The sequence below is a fragment of the Anabrus simplex genome, chromosome 1 (genome assembly GCF_040414725.1).
Source record: "Anabrus simplex isolate iqAnaSimp1 chromosome 1, ASM4041472v1, whole genome shotgun sequence".
Lineage (NCBI taxonomy): Eukaryota > Metazoa > Arthropoda > Insecta > Orthoptera > Tettigoniidae > Anabrus > Anabrus simplex.
The window spans coordinates 440,822,601-440,843,127 of NC_090265.1; the positions used below are offsets into that span (position 1 = coordinate 440,822,601).

At 37.5% G+C, this 20,527-nt stretch overlaps 1 protein-coding gene across 1 annotated transcript in view; it reads left to right on the plus strand.

Moving 5' to 3' along the window:
* Sec63 (translocation protein Sec63) overlaps positions 1-20,527 on the plus strand; it is a 388,322-nt gene that overhangs the window by 214,163 nt on the left and 153,632 nt on the right. Inside the window, exons 8-9 of the mRNA XM_067135181.2 lie at positions 14,634-14,862; positions 14,952-15,097. Coding sequence (XP_066991282.1) covers positions 14,634-14,862; positions 14,952-15,097 — 375 coding nt within the window. The remainder of the gene's footprint in view (positions 1-14,633; positions 14,863-14,951; positions 15,098-20,527) is intronic.

Consider the following 20,527-nt stretch of genomic DNA (forward strand, 5'->3'; position numbering starts at 1 on the left):
AATTTTGATGTTATATTGTTCCCTAAATCATTTGCATATATTAAGAAAAGTAACGGACCGATTATACTACCCTGTGCAATTCCCTTCCAAACTTTCTCTTCCTGCGATACATCATTTCCTACTTTGACTTTCTGAACCCCTGAATTTAGAAATGTTTTTATCCAACGTGTAACCCTTACGTCCAATCCTATTCCCTCCAATTACTTTAATAATATTCCATGTTCCACTCTATCAAAGGCTTTGGAAAGATCTATGGCTATGCAATCTAACTGACCTCTTGAATCCAATTGATCTGATATGTCCTGCTGAAATCCCACCAGTTGTGCCTCACAAGAAAATTTCTTTCTAAATCCATACTGGCTCCTCATGAACCAATTTTTATCATCACATATCCCTCTGATGTACTTTGATATTAAACTTGCCAGTATTTTACAAACTATACTGGTCAGGCTGATTGGTCTGTAGTTCTCTGGTTTCCTTTTATCACCCTTTCCTTTATAAATTGGTATTATTATAGATTCCTTCCATTCCTTTGGTATTACATTATTGTTTATGACATAGTCAAAGAGAAATTTTAAATACGGCACTGTGTACCACCCCATTGTCTTTAATACCTCCCCTGTAATTTGATCACTTCCTGCTGCTTTTCCTTGCTGAAGCAGTTTAATTTCTCTGAAAATATTCATTTGTGAATGAGAAGCTTCTTGTTTCCCTCTGTCTCTCTCCCTCTCTATCTTCTGTTTCGGTTTCCAACTCCTGACAATCATCTACTGAATCTCTGAATTCCCTACTAAATAGGTTTGCTTTTTCAGTATCTGTTAAATAGTGTTCACCCCCTTCTCCCACCATTGTAGGAATTTGGATTTCTTTTCCTTTTTGATTCCTGATATACAGCTTTTTCCATTTCCCTTTGTGGTCATTACCCTCTTGAAGTATGCCATTCATATAATTCTCTTTTGCTTCCTTTTTCACTCTATTCAGTTCCCTCATTAGCTGTTTTCTAGTTTCTCTACTCTCCCTACCCTCTCTAATTTTCTTGTTTACTATTCTACATGTTCTTTTTAATTTTCTTATTTCCCTTGTATAATAAACAGGGTCTGAGGTCATTTTACCCTTCTTAACAGGTACGAATCTCTTCTCTCCTTCCCAAATGATTCCTTTAAATTTAGCCCAAAGTGTATCCACATTACTCCCTTCACTTATCCAACAACTGAATTGTGATTTAAGGTAAGTCCCAAATTCATCAACTTCAGTTTTTCTGTACAATTTCTTGTGTTGTGTAACCCTCTTATTAAGCCTTTTTGGTACGAGTCCTACATCGATTATTACAGCCTTATGGTCTCCTATTCCTTCAATTACCTCAGTTTTATCAACAATTTCCCATGGTTTAACCAAGAATACATCTAGTAAGTTATTGAGACGAGTCGGTTCTTGTACTACTTGTGTAAATCCTTCCTCCCAAATTAACTTATTTGCCAGTTTCTGTTCATGGGCTTCACTTGCAGCTCCATTCCATTCAACTTCAGGCAAATTTAGATCTCCCCCAATTATTACCATATCATTATTATTGTTTTTATGAGTTTAATCTATTATTTTCTGAAATATTTCCATGTCTCTTTCCTCTCTTCCAGGCCTGTATGTTCCTATAATTCCCACCTCCTTCATATTATCACAAACTAATTTTATCCCTAATATTTCATCCCTTTCATCGGTAAACCATTCATGTGAACAATAAGTTTTCTTCACCAGAATAAACACCCCTTCCCCCTCCCTTGTTATCTCCTCGGTCTCTACGATAGACTGTATACCCTTCTGGAAATACTTCTCTATTACCCACCCCTTCTCTCAACCACGATTCCACTCCTATCACCACATCGGTCTCATATGATTCCATTCATGTACTGAATTTTAATTGTTCATTTACTACACTTTGACAGTTTACCAAGAGCAATCTCAGACCCCCTTCCTCCCTAAAACTTGACTGTTGCAATTGGGTAACTTGAAATTCCTTACTTTCCTGAGTTTCATTTTCTAGTTGACTGAGCCAGCTTGAAGTACAGCTGGCTCTTTCTACTAGTTTTCCTGGTCAGTATTATAACTCAAGGGAGTTGCCTGTTTTACAGTACATATCTTAAGATGAATAAAATCTAGAACAATATTTGCTATCTTTCATTTACCTGAATTGTTTAGATGGAGGCCATGTTTTTTATAACAGTATCTCTCAAAACTGCTGCATTCAATAACCTGAGTATTCCGAAAATGTTTACATATTTTAACAATATCTGTATTGACCTTGTCCACTTCATTGTTTACACACGAGTCTCTACTCAAATCATACCTGTGGGGCACGTTCTGTATGTTTAAGTTGTGATCTATATTCTTGACGTCGTCGTGAGCTACGCCGTTCATCCCACTGATGATAAGCACTGCATCGCCGCTCCCGAAGTTCCTACTTGCTTCTTCTACGTTTTCCAGGACACTGCTGATAGAAGCTCCTGGATATATTTCTCCGGTTGCTGCTATATTCTCGTCGTTAATCACTCCCGCAATTCCCCTTCCTTGGCTATCACCAAACACAGCTACCTTTGCTGATTTAGGCCTAACTGGGTCTTGAATCTGAAATCTAGGCCTAAATTTTAACCTCGGCACGGCAACAGCAGCGGATCGCGATGATTTGGTTTCACGCGCGCGATCACTTTCTTCCAGAATTAAATTATTTAGCGCAGAAAACCTATTTCTGATGTTTATTTCCAGAAATTCAGTTGTAGATTTCTTCTTAGCCGGCCATCCACGAACTACTTGACACCACGTGCTCGAAGAATGGTCAGTCCCAAGTTCTAGCGATCGCAGTCTTTCTTTTAATTCTTGCTTTTCAACTTAATAGCCTCATTGTCCTTTTGTAGAATGTTTATAATTTCTAATGCACTTTTGTATTCTTCATCGATTGTTTTCGGTGCTTCATCGTCAACGCCGTCGTCAACTACAATATTCTGAACAGACTGCTCACAAATCCAGTCAACATTTTCATTAGTTTTTACGTCTCTAGGGCAATTTCCGCACTTGTAATGCCACCATCGATCACATGAATCACACAACATTCCATTTTTCACTAATCTTCGACATTTTCTGCACTTTTTGTCACATTTTACAGTTAATTTACTCGGAGAATAAAACTACATCGTCATTACCGGGCGCCATTTTGAAAAAAAAAAGGTAACTACCACTCCCTACCATCCTCAAGCAAATATGGTTGAACGTTATCGCCATAACTTAAAAATAGCCCTTTCCATTTTTCATTATGATAATCATAAAGTATGGGATACTTTATTACCATCTTTTACACTAGCATTTAATTTTTCCCTTAATGAATCTACATGTTATTCCCCTTCTCTATTATTTTTAGTTTGGGAGTTGAATTCTCCATTATCTTTGCATTGGAACCTTTCCTCCCTCCTGACTGATCAACCTTCCCATTTCTCTAAAACTTTATGGGAGACTGCCCTTCGGAATTTGTATGCTGCGCAGTAAATTCACCAGATTTACTATAATCGTCATCGCGTTCAGTCTAAATTTAATGTCGGTGATTTAGTCTTGTTACAAGGTCACTCTCAGAGCTCTCCTCCGAACAACCTTTCCGCTTAGCTTTCCCTTTATTAAAAATGTTTATCAATTAATTTATTGAAAACCACCTATTCAGTACTTTTAAAAGTATTGAATAGGTGGTTTTCCTCCCTCCTGTCTGATCAATCTTCCTATTCAGTACTTCCAAAAATACTTTTTAAAGTATTGAATAGGTGCTTTTCAATAAATTAATTGATAAACATTTATATATATATATTGAATTTCAATACGGTCAAAATTAAAATAGTCACTTGTAAGCTTTCCCTTACAGGGCGAGTTGGCCGTGCAGTTAGTCGCGCAGCTGTGGGCTTGCATCTGGGAGATAGTAGGTTCGAATCCCATTGTCGGCAGCCCTGAAGATGGTTTTCCATGTGGTATCAATTTTCACACCAGGAAAATGCTGGGGTTGTACCTTAATTAAGGCCACGGCCGCTTCCTTCCCACTCTTAGGCCTTCCCTATCCCATCGTCTCCATAAGACCTATCTGTGTCGGTGCGACATAAAGCAAATAGAAAGCCCTTTCTTGGACTGGGCCATACTGTGTGATCGCTCTCCCGACTCCGGCCAATGCCGTTTTACAATTGGTGTCCTCTCCTGTTGATGTAGAGAGAGCTCACCTCTCTCAACTTAAATTATATGCATCTTAACATATCTATGTCTCTGTATCTCAAGCCAGGTTCTTCTCCGGGTACTCCGGTTTTCCCTGTCATAATTCATTCCAGCAACACTCTCCAATATCATTTCATTTCATCTGTCATTCATTAATCATTGCCCCAGAGGAGTGCGACAGACTTCGGCAGCTGGCACAGTTCCTATCCTCACCGTTAGATGGGGACTTCATTCCATTTCTGACCCAGTCGAATGACTGGAAACAGGCTATGGATTTTCATTTTCATCTCTAGCCACATTTCTCACTGTGCTCACCCTTTTTTCCTATCTTCTCGATTCTGCCTCACTCGCTCATTCATTCACTCGTGTATTTTTTAATTTCTACATATCCTTGGGAATATATTAATATCAAAATATTGTAAGTGTTAACTATGTACCCTTCCTTGTTATCGCCCCACTTTTTTTTGGAACGCTCCATTATCCCTACACCTACCTTTTTTCTTTTACTCATTCCTCCAGGAACATCCCTGCGATTCTGTCTGCTTCGTTAATTTTCTTCTTCCAGCACGTGTGCATCCTACTTTTCTATCTTTCCACGGACTTTCACATGCTGCTGTTTCCTGGTTGGCGCCACCACTGATTCAGCACCACATTTTGCAATTCGAGCATCTCTTCGCCTACTCTTCAAGATTCTATCTACATTATCTGCCTACGCTGGACTTAAACCATTGAAGACTCCTGATCACATCATTGCTGCTACAAAACAAAGTTCTTCTGAACTTTTTTCGCACGTGTGGGGATATTGTGCCATCCTACTTTGTGTGCTTTATGTACAGGCTTTACAGTTTTGTTGAAGTTACCTTTTCATCTTTACATGTTTTGACGTTTAATCCTCCACTCCCTCCCGCTGAAATTTGACTGGCCGCCATATTGGATGCTCATCTGTTTCCTTCGCTGTCATCATAGATCATTGGCTCAGCTGTTTGTCATGCTTACACTTTCTAGAATTATCTTCCTTCTTGCTATTGGCTTTACGTCGCACCGACACAGATAGGTCTTATGGCGACGATGGGACAGAAAAGGGCTAGGACTGGGAAGGAAGCAGCTGTGGCCTTAATTAAAGTACAGCCCCAGCATTTCCTGGTGTGAAAATGGGAAACCATGGAAAACCATCTTCAGGGCTGCCGATAGTTGGGTTCAAACCCACTATCTCCCGAATACTGGATACTGACCGCACTTAAGCGACTACAGCTATCAAGCTCCGTATAGAATTATCTCTCCGCCTATATATTTTCACCACTATGCCTATTTCGGGAGGTGGATCGAGACTGGATTGAGCATAGGACCTCTTCGAGGCATAAGAACTTTCTCCACCCATCACTTCGCTGCTGTACCTTGAGGTGGGAGATATGGAGGCCTTCTATTTAAATTTTAAGTCAAGTTTCCTTTTCTACCGGCACCTTGGCGGGAGTTGGGGGAGTGGTCTGCATGTTGTAGACAGTCGAGAACTTTTGCCAAAATCGACATTATCGGCGTCAAATTGCAATCACGGAACTGAATGGCCGTCTACCATAACCTTTATTCGGCTGACATACATTTCGCGCTATGTTCTTTTGGTAGCCCATTTCTCCCATCCTGACGCTTTATACCATAAGTTGTACTAGCTTTGTGTCTTGTATAAGATTTCCCTTCATGTTTCATATGTTTACATACACTCGTATTATTATGGAGCTTGTCACAATCACTACAAATTATAAGCATGTACTATGATCCCTTGGAACAGTTTTGTCTTAAGGTTTCACATTTTAACACACACATGTGCTATTATGGAACTTGTTACGATCACTAAGTTTAAGTACGTTCTATGATCCCTTGGAAGAAGTTTTTTTTTCTTTACGTCTCGCTGTCTTTACACACACTTATATTAACGTAATTTCTTATAACCAATTTCTTCTAAACATGTACTTTGGTTGCTTGTAAGGGTTTTTGTATCACACACTTACCCATCATTGTATTTCTTAAGCAGCTTTTTACTATTACCATTGCTGTTAGCTTTAATTATTATATTTGCAAAGCTTACCTGTAAGCTTTAAATATATTAACTTTTGTTCAAGTTGGTACCCCTGTTAGTATATCAGCTGTGTTTCTATTTGTACTCCAAAAATCTTGCCAAATATTCATTTATATTTATTTGTATTCAAAAATCTTTCTAAATTGTTCTTGATAGTGCACATATTATATCTTTCTGCTTGTTCGAAAAGAAAAAAAATTATTTGAAATTCTGTTATCTTATTTTTCCCGTACATTCATCGGTCCTGATGGTCCTCTTTCTCTACCATTGGGCCCTCTTATTTTCATTCCACTGAACACCTATATACTTTTACTGGCATTTTACTGACAACTAATCTTTGTTTACATTAGCATTACCCCTATGGTGACTTCACATTTGGTAGCTGTATGTCATGTACTATTACGTTACAGCCTTAGCGACTCAGTAAATCGGGGCGAAAGAATGAGTTTGTTATTGTGTTGTTCGCACGCAGGATTACGTGCAGGATTCAGATCGATCTGAGTACACTTCCCGTATTGAAAACACCATGAAAACAGGGACTCAGTTCGGATTGAGTCTCAAGTTCGATACAGTAAAATCTGGAATCGTATCGTACTCAGTTCAAATTGAATTCCATGTAAACACTGATCGTACTGAGATTGTATTGAAAACAATTGCGCACTGCTCCATGTTTGTTCTGTCGAAATAACAAATATAATAAGCCAGTAAATATATTTACCTGTATAAATGATCAACTGCCATCATATTATCAGGCAGCCAGCCTTTGCGATTAACAGAATCACAATAACCTTCTGTTGGGGGTAAAATTGGAATATACGTTCCATGTATTGCACCAATTACATTTGGAATACCACACATACTTTCAAAACTGAAAGTTATCTCCTGGGCTTCTACTGCATTTGGCGTTTTTAAATTCTAAGTATAATGCATCACATACATCATACACGCATTTGTGTACAACTGACTTATGTGTCCCAAACTGGTTTGCAACCGTGTGATATTCTGCACATGATGCTAGTTTGTGTAAGGCAATGGCAACTTTCTTTTCAACAGAAATGGCTTGTCTTACACAAAATTCACTGGATTTAAGGAATGGTTGAAAACGTTGAAATATATACTGAAATGTTCCATAACTCATCCTAAAATTTTCTAGCCATTCCTGTTCTGTGAAGTTGTATTTCACATCACGTTTCCACCACTTATGACTTCTCTCTTTAACCCAACAGCATTTCTTTGTATGTGTTTTAGTTTTCAAAGTTGAATGTAGGTAAGCACAATTCTGAATATGCAATTACTGAAAGCCACAGAAGTCTTTTAAAAAATATATATATACAGTAGAGTCTCGCTCAACCGACCTTCGCTTATCCGACACTCCGTGTTATCCGACACTGGTAGGCTTAATTTGAACTTTAGGTGGATGCAATTCTGGGTCACGGGGTGTGGAGGCGACTGTGGGACAAGCACTGGCAGTCATGTAGTAGGATTGTTCAATGTAGTATTGGTTGGGTGCGGATGTTATAGTTTTCATATCCTCTGTGAGTATGGGGAGTAAACGTAAGAAAGTGATTGTTTCTGTGGAAGACAAGTAGAGTGGGTTAAAAAGACTGGACAAAGGGGAAACTCTAAAAAAAAAACCCTTCAGATTATGGTGTTGGATGTGTTACAATGGGAGACTGGAAACATACGAGTGAATAAATTGAAAAGTGGTGCTCTACCAGAGCAACAAGTGATGCACTGAAAATAAGAAGAAAACAATGAAAAATGTGAGTACGAAAAAGTAAGTGAAGCACTATTTGTTTGGTTCAATAAAAACCAGGAAAAGGGCTTGTCAATATCTGGCCCCATTCTGCAAGAATTTTACTGCCAGTGCTGGGTGGCTTGATCGGTGGAAAAACGGCACGGCATTGGGCAGCTTAATATCTGTGGAGAAAAACTGTCAGCTGAATCCGATGAGGTTGTGAAATTTAAAAGACAATTTCAAGAAATAATTCTTGCTGAAGGATTAACCGGTGATCAGATTTTTAATTGTGATGAGACTGGGCTGAATTTCAAGATGCTGACATCAAAACTCTTGCAGCTCAAGCCAAGATGTCTGCACCTGGCTACAAGCAAAGTAAGGAAAGAGTACTGCATCTACTGTACAATTGAATTAATAAGGCAATAAATAGAGTCCCGTAATACAGTATAGCCTTCCTGTTTGTTTTAGTTCATTTTCAAAGTTATTCTGTATTATCCGACATTTTCGGTGATCCGACGTACTCCAGGTCCCGTTTAAGTCGGATAATCAAGACTCTACTGTATATATAACATCCATTTGTAATATTTAACCTGAATTTTATACTTCACAACTTTAGTACGTATGAAACTATAAACATTACAATCGATAATACCAATATAATGGTCCGTTATTGGACATTACAAATTTTCCAGCTAACTCATTCTTGGTTGCCTGCGTTTCGCCCTCGTGTGCTAAGTTAGGCTCGTCAGTTGGGACTTAGCACACCACCCAAGACGCAAGGCTAGTACATACCGTGGAGGCCACTGCATAGGCTACTTGAAGCCACCAGCAGTGCCAATGCACTATGAGAGCTATGTCTCTTTTTAAATTGATGCCTGCCTGGCCATCAAATGATGTAGATGTTGATTCCCATAGGGAACCTAAAATATTTGTCCTGAATGAGTAAATTTATAATACCAATATAATGGTCCATTATTGGACATTACAAATTTTCCAGCTAACTCATTCTTGGTTGCCTGCGTTTCGCCCTCGTGTGCTAAGTTAGGCTCGTCAGTTGGGACTTAGCACACCACCCAAGACGCAAGGCTAGTACATACCGTGGAGGCCACTGCATAGGCTACTTGAAGCCACCAGCAGTGCCAATGCACTATGAGAGCTATGTCTCTTTTTAAATTGATGCCTGCCTGGCCATCAAATGATGTAGATGTTGATTCCCATAGGGAACCTAAAATATTTGTCCTGAATGAGTAAATTTATAATACCAATATAATGGTCCATTATTGGACATTACAAATTTTCCAGCTAACTCATTCTTGGTTGCCTGCGTTTCGCCCTCGTGTGCTAAGTTAGGCTCGTCAGTTGGGACTTAGCACACCACCCAAGACGCAAGGCTAGTGCATACCGTTGAGGCCACTGCATAGGCTACTTGAAGCCACCAGCAGTGCCAATGCACTATGAGAGCTATGTCTCTTTTCCAAAAAATTGATGCCTGCCTGGCCATTATATTGGTATTATAAATTTACTCATTCAGGACAAATATTTTAGGTTCCCTATGGGAATCAACATCTACATCATTACAATCGATCACGTCGCGATTAGTTATATCAGTCAAAGAATGTAGGTGATATCGATTTTACTACAATTCTGCGTTGTTCGTATACGTTGATGTTGCCTGGCGGATTCAGTACGATACTCAAATACTAGATGTAAACGGGGATCGCATTCAATACGGTTAGTGTACTCAGATCAATCTCATTCCCCATGTAAACATACTAATCATTTCTGTGCATAGTTTCGTCAGAGTTGTAGGCCATGTGTTTTTCTTGCATTTCTATGCTGCCTCCCCACCCCCCGTCAGAGTCATATGTTAATAATGTAATAATGTATGGTGCATATTGAATTGTTTTGTGTGTGGTAGTTTTGCATATTTAAGTGCTTAATTTTAATGAGGAATGAATTTAAGGGGGTTGTGTCAGTGACAGTTTCTGGTATTCGTTACCACTATGGCGAAAAAATATAACAAACATTATCTCCAAGTGTTCAGAAATACCTATACATTTCCATTCATTTTACAGTCTGATAAAGGAAACTACAGGTATTATTCATATGTAAGTGTTCCAAAATGAGAATGATTAGGTACATTTTCTTGTAACCATTTTTGTGTTTTCTTAGTTTAAGATTTTAAATTTAACGGTCAATTTGCATTGTAATGGTACATATGTATGCCTTTTATCCTGTCCTTTTTTCACCTAGACCGTGGTGCAGTATATGTGATGAAATCCAAAAATTAAAAAATCTTCCTATTTTTGATTTCTAAAAGTTGCCAGGTATGTTAGCGACTGCATATCTTGTTGTAGCAATGATATCATTGATAAAATATTGTCACTATTCGCAGTATTCACTGAAGTGTCATCTGCCATCATAGAGGCCTAATTTTCATGCCACCATCTACGACTCAATTCTTGACACAAGTTTCACATATCATATTTCTTTTTTTTGCTCTTATCTACTTTTTCACACTTAAAATGAAACCGTTTATCACACACAATGCACTTTACGCCATTTTTCACTGCTTTTCTACTCTTAAAGCATTGTATCTTCTGAGTCTAGACATAGTTTTTGGAGAGATGAAGCACACCTATCACTATCCACTGCCGCCAATGCCGTGACTAGGGCCCGGATGTTTATGACATGTCATATTTTATTTCTTTATATTACTTCCATGAAAAATACAACTTAAGTATGATTTCATCTACAGTGACTAAAATTATTTAAAGTTAAAAACTTGTGACTTCTTCTTAGTTCAACTTACAACAAAGTATTGAAAGGTGGATCCTTCTAATATTGTACATCTTCTTGTGACTAAAATTGTGAAATTTTCACAGACCATATAAAGTCATATTTTGGCTCTTATAACGTTTTGTCATTTTCTGGTAATTTTTCATATTATGGTCATATTTGCCTGTGAATTTTGTGTTTTTGTCATATTTTTATATTTTTATTCCATTTTTGCATATCTGCTTTCACTTGTCTCAAAGACATATATTTCACATCTCCTAATAGTCCTTCTTAGAAACATATATCATTGTGAATTAGGAGGGTAAGCTGTACGGAAAAAGACAGATGCGTATAAAGCGACAGAAGGGCGAGCCTCAGTTGAACTCTAATGAAATGAAATGAAATGTCGTATGGCTTTTAGTGCCGAGATATCCCAGAACGGGTTCGGCTCACCAGGTGCAGGTCTTTCTATTTGACGCCCGTAGGCGACCTTCGCATCGTGATGAGGATGAAATGGTGATGAAGACAACACATACACCCAGTCCCCGTGCCATTGGAATTAACCAATTAAGGTTAAAATCCCCGACCCAGCCGGGAATCGAACCCGGGACCCACTGAACCGAAGGCCAGTACGCTGACCGTTCAGCCAACGAGTCGGACAACTCTAATGATTTGATGTATTTCAAACATGGCCCAATAACATCCTGCGATGTTGAGCGATCTTTTTCCCCTTACAAGTCAATGTTGCGTGAAAATAGAAGATGTTCCTATTTGAAAACTTTAAAATGTATATAATTTACTTTAGCCGCAGAAATGAAGTTCCTACGAACTATGGTACAGAAGACAAAAAGGGACAGGGTAAGGAATGAAAGAATAAGGGAGGAAGCTGGTGTGTACCCATCCCTGAATGAAAAAGTGACAAGGGCCCGTTTGAAATGGTTTGGCCATGTCAAACGAATGGACAGTAGAAGGACAGCAAAACAATGGCTACACACAATTGTGGACGGAAAACGACCGGTAGGAAGACCTAGGAAGAGATGGCTGGACCAAGTGAAAAAGGACATACGAACAAGAGGAGTCAGCTGGGATGTCGTCTTGAGGGAAGAGTGGTACATGCACAGACAGAAGTGGAGAGTGCTTGTAAACCACACCCGGGCAACTGGAGTGGAAAACTGATGATGATGATGATGATGATGATGATGATGATGATGATAATTTACTCTTGTAATTCTTCCTGATTGCCTACCATGCATGTGACATTTATTTTATCGTAACAGAGTCGAGAGTTACCTCTTGGATCGAGTCATTAAATAAATTTAAAATACCGAGTAATAATAAAAATTAATATTATTACTTTTTATTATTATTATTATTATTATTTATTATTATTATTATTATTATTATTATTATTATTATTATTATTATTATTATTATTATTATTATTATTGAATGTGATAGATTTTAAAAGGATATTTTCAGTATAATATTCATTTGAACAGCAGCAAGATTTTGGAGATTTCGAAAAGTGACCAAAAAATGTTAACGTCATATTTATTGTCATATTTTAATACTTTTTAGGTCATAAATGCTTGCATATTTCTAACATTTTTAGGTCATAAACATCTGGGCCCTAGTCATGACACTTCAAATAATGGCAGAAGCACTTTCTGGATGTAAGTCTTTGCACATGGGGTTCATGTTCATAACAATCCCTATCACCTGACCTGAAGTTGGGAGAATAATTGCTGGTGCAAACAGATAAGAACATTATTTGGAGGTTATTTGTGCTGAAAGTATAAAGGTAAACTTAGATATGAATCTGTTGAAAAGAGTTTTGTATGTTAACCAGTCTTCATTTAGTGGGATAAATAATAATACTAGTGTGTGACCTCTGGAGAGACCTGGTGCAGGTCTTTCGAGTTGACACCTTATATTTTATAATGTCTGAGGCCATCTCTTTTCAGTTTCAACTCAGTATATAACTGTTAGATTCTTTAGTCTGCTGAAACTAATTTTGAGTAGTACATTTATAAACCACCTGAAAAGAAAACATTATACTTGAAAAAGAAACAACTTAATTTTCTTTATCAAGTATAATACTGTTACCATTCATAAATAAACTACTGAAAGTCCTTAAAGAATTTGGTTTACACTAAAAACTCATCAGCCGGGCTGAGTGGCTCAGACGGTTAAGGCGCTGGCCTTCTAACCTCAACTTGGCAGGTTCGATCCTAGCTCAGTCCGGTGGTATTTGAAGGTGCTCAAATACGACAGCCTCGTGTCGGTAGATTTACTGGCACGTAAAAGAACTCCTGCGGGACTAAATTCCGGCACCTCGGCGTCTCTGAAGACCGTAAAAGTAGTTAGTGGGACGTAAAGCAAATAACATTATTATTATTATTATTATTATTAAAAACTCATCAGTATTATTGGAATCACTCTTAAGAATACTAACTGGAAAGTCAACTTTAGAGGTGAATTGTCTGATCCATTTGAAATCCACACTGGACTTCGACTGGGAGATGGACTCTTGTCATTATTGCTTAGCTGTGCCCTGGAGAAATTCATGTGAGAATGGGTAAAGAAATGTCATTCATACATCAAGATAGGCAGAAATATTAAACTTAGTTGCCTAGCATTCACAGATGATCTTGCATTACTAGCAAGTAGTGTGGAAGAAGCTAAATTTCAGATTGAAGAATTTGAGAAAATTGTTGCAAAAAATCAGACTGCAAATCTTGTTTGAAAAGACTGAAATGATGCTGACCTTTAGAACTGAAACACCAGCCATTCACCTCGACAGTGGCAAAGAAATTAAGTTTGTGAATACGTTCAAATATCTTGGGGAAATTATAACCTGGAACACAAAAGAAAAAACATTGTTCGACAGCAGAACCCAACCAACTTACAGGTATTTAAAAAATCTCTGTCCATGAATGCTAAATTTTGACATTACAATACAGTTGTAAAACCCAAAGCAACTTATGCTAGTGAAACACTCTTCAAGTTGAACACTAAATCAATGACTGATTAATTGCAGAAAGTAGATAGAAGAATCATCAGGACAATAATCAATCAGAAATACCAAGTTGATCGCCAGTGAAGATTATTACATAATGAAGTGGCATATCGTGAAAGTGAATCAATAATAGATACAGTGCGGAAAAGGAGATTTTTGTTGTTGCTATATATTCAGACTGCCAGAAACCAGACTAGTGAAGGAGTTATTTAGTTACTTTTGAAAAAAAAAAAAAGATCATATGGTTCACAGAGATCATAAATTATTTACAAGAATTAAATATATCAATGCTCCAAATTGAAGGCAGAGAAGAGAATTGTAGGGAATAAACACCTGCGATTCGAACTCATAACATTTGAAGGAAGGAAGTACACCATTACTGACAACCAAAGGTCCGACAGGATAAAGAAGTTTTGGCAATTATTATTATTATTATTATTATTATTATTAAAAACTAATGAATTATGCTGAGGAGGATAAAAATCATTGAGGTGGAACTGGAGATGAGGTTAGAATTGATATTTTGTTATGTCGAGTTAACAGAAGTGGAAGAGACCACAGAATTAACTGCAGTTAGAAGATAATGGAGGTGGATGGTTCATTCTCAGAGGTTTGCTGGCCAACTGCTGAAAATTGTAACAATTGATAATAGAAATGCATGGAGAGAGAGAGAGAGTTATTGTGAATATTTTTAGTTTTTTCTTCATGTAAATCAAAATTGTTTTTCATTCCTTATACTGTATCATGTTTTTCTTGAAAAGTATGTAATAATAACATATCTTTTTTTCTTTTTTCAGTTATTTAAGCAGATACCTAATCTCAATGAGAAGAATCGTGAACGTCCACTGTGTTACCCCTATTCTATAAAGGCACGTGCATTATTACATGCACATCTAAGCCGCATTGCATTAAATCCGGAGACACTGGATAAAGACAGGCAATATATTGTTAAGAAATGTCCGTACCTTATTCAAGAGATGGTGAACTGTGTCTCGCAACTTATATTACTGGCTTATGCCCGAAGAAGTAAGTGTAATGAGATGATTTCTTCAAAAATAGTTCTATTGAGTTATATTTTTTTTAATTTATTGACATAAAGTTTCTTATTCCAACAGTTCCACGGTTACCCAACATTGAAACAATAGAAAACTGCATGAAGCTATGTCCTATGATAGTGCAAGCTATGTGGGAATATAAAAGCCCTTTGCTTCAACTTCCACATATCACTGAAGATAATCTTAAATATTTTACTACAAAAAAGGTAAGGATAATAATTATTGAATTTACAGCTTATTAAACAAAGTTTGGCTAATGTATTTGGTTCAGCAGTGGTTCACTTTCTTTTATAATGTATAGCATATGCAACTTATTGTCTGAATAATATTACTGTATATCTTTTGAGAGGTGGAGAAAGAAAGAGAGAGCAAGCTTAGGTTATACATAGTTTGCTTTGCTGTAAAAATATTTACCACACATGATTCATCATAAGTGCTGATTTTGTTTGAAAGGGCTTGAAACAACAGAGGATTCAGTCAGAGTAAATATATATCCGTATTCCTTACTACAGTAAACTCCCGATTATCTGTGTGCAGGTTAACCAGTGTGCGGGTTATTCTTGCACCCCTGAGGTTTATTGTATTCTTTTTTTAACTTATTACCTTTATTTTTGTCACAGAATTTTGAATACATGTGGACTGTGGACTTGGAATTTGAGCATGCTTTCAACTGTAAGTATGCTGGTGGCATCCTTCGTTTGAAAAGTAAACACTTAACAGTGTACTGTATAGCTGTTCTTTATTGGTGTTCTGTTATAGCAGTCATGGCTATGAAGTGAAAGAAAGTGCTTTTAACTTCTTTTTCTTCTTCTTTTCTTAGTGGGGCCTCTAAATATTAGTTCCTAATTTGCGTCGACCTCTAAGATCTTTTGCTACCATGTTTTTCCTTCATTCCCACCTTGATATACTTGCTCCCTTCACGAAGGTGCAGGTTGTTCTTATTGGGTCTTCCTGGATTTTTTCTCTCTCTTCACCTGGTAGTCCTAGAGTGGAGAGTCTGATTCTACCCAGCGCCTCACATTCAAAAAATATGTGTTCAGTTGATTCCTCTGCTTCATTGCATTTCCTACATATATTGTCTCTTATTACTCCAATTCTATGTAGGTGTTTATTCAGATGGCAGTGTCCTGTCAACCGTCCTACTACCCATCTTATATTTTCTCTGCTGAGTACAACAGTTCTTTAGTATGCTTCTTGTCTGGTCCTTTTATCAGTTCCTTTGCAAGCCTGCATCGTGGAGTATTTTTCCAGTTCTCCATTTGTTTCTTTTGTACCCATTTTCCTATGTAGTGTTGAGCTTGTCCATAGGAAATCTCGAATACAGGTTCTGGGCCTACAAAATTATTTTCTGCCCCTTTCCTGGCCAGTTTATCTGCCTTTTCGTTTCCTTCTATACCTGCATGCCCTGGTACCCATATTATTTTGACATTGTTATACTTTGAGAGCTTCAGGAGAAGTGAATGTCAATACCAGACAATTCTGGATATTATCCGGACTGCTTCTAGTGCCTTAATGGCCGCTTGGTTGTCTGTAAAAATGAAAATGTTCTTATTCCTATAGTTCATTTACAGATTTTCCTCAAGGCATGTTGTGATAGCCATCACTTCTGCTTGAAAGAGTGTAGTGTGTTTGCCCAGGCTCATCTGGATTGATCTCACAGGTCTTCCCCCGTTGATCCCTCCTCCTGTACCATCCCCAGTCTTTGAGCCATCAATCCACCACACTATATCTTCTTTTTCAGTATTCCATTTGTTGATATCCCAGTCTTTTTGTTATCTGGGTCTCGACCGTTTTTTCAAAGTTGTACTTTGGTATCATATGATCAGAAGGCATGTGTAGAACTTCCTCTGTTATTACTCTGTTAATTTTACAGTGTCCTAGATTGGGTCTTTGTGCATTCCAGTATACTGATTGTGCCAATTCATAGCCCCAGTTATGGCTAGGCATGCCATTCTCTAAAGGCTCTCCAATCTACTACTGACTTTTTCTTGGCTTAAGGCTATCCAATCTACTACTGACTTTTTCTTGGCTTACTTTCTGCCACCAGATGATTGCAGCATGGGCCATCAACGGTCTAATGATCATTGTATATATCCACATTACCATTAATGGTTTCAGGCCCTATGTCTTCCTGACGGCTCTTTTACATGCATACAGCAAGTTCTTGGCCCGGGTTATCTTCCTTTCTGTATGTGGATTCCAGGTTAGATTTTTATCTAACACTACACCTAGGTGCAATGCCTGTTCTTCCATATATATATATATATATATATCTTGCCCAAAGAGCTTCAGTGATCTCTTTCCCTCTAATTTCCTCCTCCTTGTAAAAGGGACCAGAGTTATCTTGTTCGGGTTTGACTGATAGTTGTTCTTCCCGACACCAGTTTTCCACAAGGTTAAGTGAGCTTTGCATGAGGTCCTGGATAACACTCATCACCTTACCTCGTGCCACAATCACTAGGTCATCTGCATATCCTTGTGTATCCTTGTTCGTTGAGCATAGCTATGTTTTGTTCACCGCGAGGTTCCACAGCAGAGGAGAAAGAACTCCTTCCTGATTACAGCCTCGGGTGGCCCTAATCGTCAGCGTTTCTTCAAACAGGGTTGCTTTTATCTTCCTTCCGTCTAACATGGATTTAATCAATTTGACGACGGTTTTACTTACCTTGCTCTTTTCCAATGCTTTGATCATAGAGTCATAGGTTGTATTGCTGAAGGCTCCTTCTATATCTAGAAATGCAGCCAGTGCAATTTCTTTATATTTTAGGATTTCTTCTAGTTTACAAACCAACCAGTGGAGTGCTACTTCAGTGGATCTGCCAGGTCTATATGCAAACTGATTTTAATGTAACGTTGAGTTAAGTTGCTCCGTTCTTCTTATATATATGTATCCAGATTTTCTCCATTGTTTTCAGCATAAAGGAGGTTAAACATAATGGTCTGTATGCTTTGACTTGGGCATAATTTGCCCTTCCGGGCTTAAGTATGAATACTGGTTTAGCTTCAGACCATGATTTCGGCACGTACCGTAAAGCTAGACTAGCACTGAAAAGGTCCATCAGGGCACTGACGAGTATCGCCCGTCCTTCCTGTAGGAGTATCGGAAGTATGTCATCTGGTCCCGGAGGCTGTATAGGATGAAATGTGTCGATTGCCCATTTTACATGGTTATGTTTTATTGTTCTGATGGCACAGTTCCAGTCTGCTCTTCAAGCTCGGGTCTCCGTTCCAACCGTTTCATCTTCTGTCATCTCCTCAGCCTCAGGAAAGTGACACGCCATTAGTTATCTCCAGCGTGTCCCTCCCTGCCTGAGTAAATGACCCATCTGGTTAGTCCAGTGTCCTCACTTGATTTATATGGATTGCTTTCAGAACCTTATGGAGCCTTGCTGTTTCAGTGCTTTTAACTTTAAAACAAAATTTGAATTAATTGAAAGTTTCGAGAAAGTAGAATCAGTTAAGGAATTAGCAAGCCGTTATGAGATTGGTGTTCAGACAGTTAAAGACATTTATTGCGACAAGAAGTAGATTATGGAACTCTGTTCCAAATAACATCCAAAGCAGTAACTCGCTAGTCTTTTAAGTCTTCCTAAGAAAGTACCTCTTAGATGCATAAACCAACAGCGTAAATCTTGATGAGTGAATGATGGGGTGTGTGTTTGTGTATAATTTAGTTAATTTTCTTTAAATTATGGTAATTTAAACTTATTCTTCATTAAATTTCGTTTAGTAATTTGACAAATGATATGTACATATTGGTATAATTATTATGTTGCATTTATTTTGTATTCATGTTACAAATTAGTTTCTTTTGAAATATTTAATATTCACAGTTTTTCTGTACAATGACGTGGTTAAGTGTAAGAGAGGACCATGAGTCCTAACTTCGCCACTATTAAAGACAAATAAATAAAAATAAAAAATATGACAGAAATGCTTAGAACTCACCAGAAATTACAGCAGTGAAGCAGGCCCCTTGTAATTGTACAGGAACTGAATCACTAACTTAAGCAAAAAATAAATTTTGTTGTAAATTGGTATTTATATTGATGTGTATTTGATTATCATTATCATTCTATGCACTTTTCAGGGTTGTTTTTTGCTTTACAACACAGATAGGTCTTATGGAGACGATGGGACAGGGAAGGGCTAGGAGTGGGAAGGAAGCGGCCGTGGCCTTAATTAAGGTACAGCCCCAGCATTTGCCTGGTGTGAAGATGGGAAACCACGGAAAACCATCTTCAGGGCTGCCAACAGTGGGGTTCGAACGTACTATCTCCTGGATACTGGATACTGGCCGCACTTAAGCGACTGCAGCTATCGAGCTCGGTCACTTTTCAGTTGTTGGTAATAGTTATGACTTGGCTTTCAGTTGTATTATATGTATAAGTCTGTATATTGTAGTTATTCATTTTAAATAATAATGATGTTATTGTTTTACACGCACTAACTACTGTTTTGACAGTTTTCGGTTTATTCATTTTGGTTCCTATGTTATACTAATTTGTATGTACTAATGTTGTGCTGTGATTGTATTGTGTTTGCCTAAGCATGAACAGTGATCTACAGTATATGTGTCTGTATACATTTGAAATGATCCAATTTTTTTGCGACAATATTTCTTTAAAAAAAAGGTCTGTCGCAATGGTTGTGTTTTGAAAAGTAAGGCAGGTGCTATCACGAAAATAGATAAAAAGCAAGAGTATCTATTAAATGATAATCTTTATTGAATTATAACTGCAAAAGTTTGTGAGTTATAGGTGTAGAGAGATTATTTAAAAGAATTGTATGTGCTTTAAAAAAGATGTATTAGAGATGTGGCTTATATGGAATTTGAAGAGTAAAGAGTCATATATTATATTGACAGGTTACGTATATCATATATCACATAATAAAGTAAAATATATTGGAATGTTATCGTATTTAACGTTGTTATGATATCTTTCCTTTGCTAGAGAAGAAAATAGTGTTGAGATTATAAGTAGAGTCAACTGACGAGTATCGGTTGTTTGGAAGAAAGTTATTTTAAGTGAAAGTACCTTCATAATTTTTTTTTTAATTGACGAGGAAGAGAAGCAGGACTTGTTACAGCAGAGACCTTGAAAATGAATATGCCTGTATTATCGAGGTCGTTTGGATATTAAAGGCAGTTTTGTGTGAGTTCAAGGTCGAAGACATTCTCATAGTGACACTTGAAAATAGTCAATTAGTGGCTCTTCAAGGTCATCATAAAAGAAAGTACTTGTAGACTGTTTTTTCTTACAAACAAAAGAGGAACTTGTGAATATAATTTCAGTAGAAAAAGGGTATGAATAATAGAATGTTAGTACATTATTTATTCTAAGATATTAAATTATTTATTGATGTGAAAATTAATGTGTAAGAAGTGAGTTCAAAGTCTACAGTTCATCAGATGTTCAATTACTTTTATTTTCTCTTAACATGTTATATATACATGTAAGCTCTGGTAGGAGCACAGATTACATTTATGGTGCTACGAACGTGAGACTGAATGAAATCTAGTCTCATAATATGATCTCAATAGGTGCATTTGGTCAAGTGTCATAGTGAGCTTGTGTTTTGAGGGTAATTATCAGTGCTTTGTGGAGTATAAATACTAATGAAAGCATAATGTT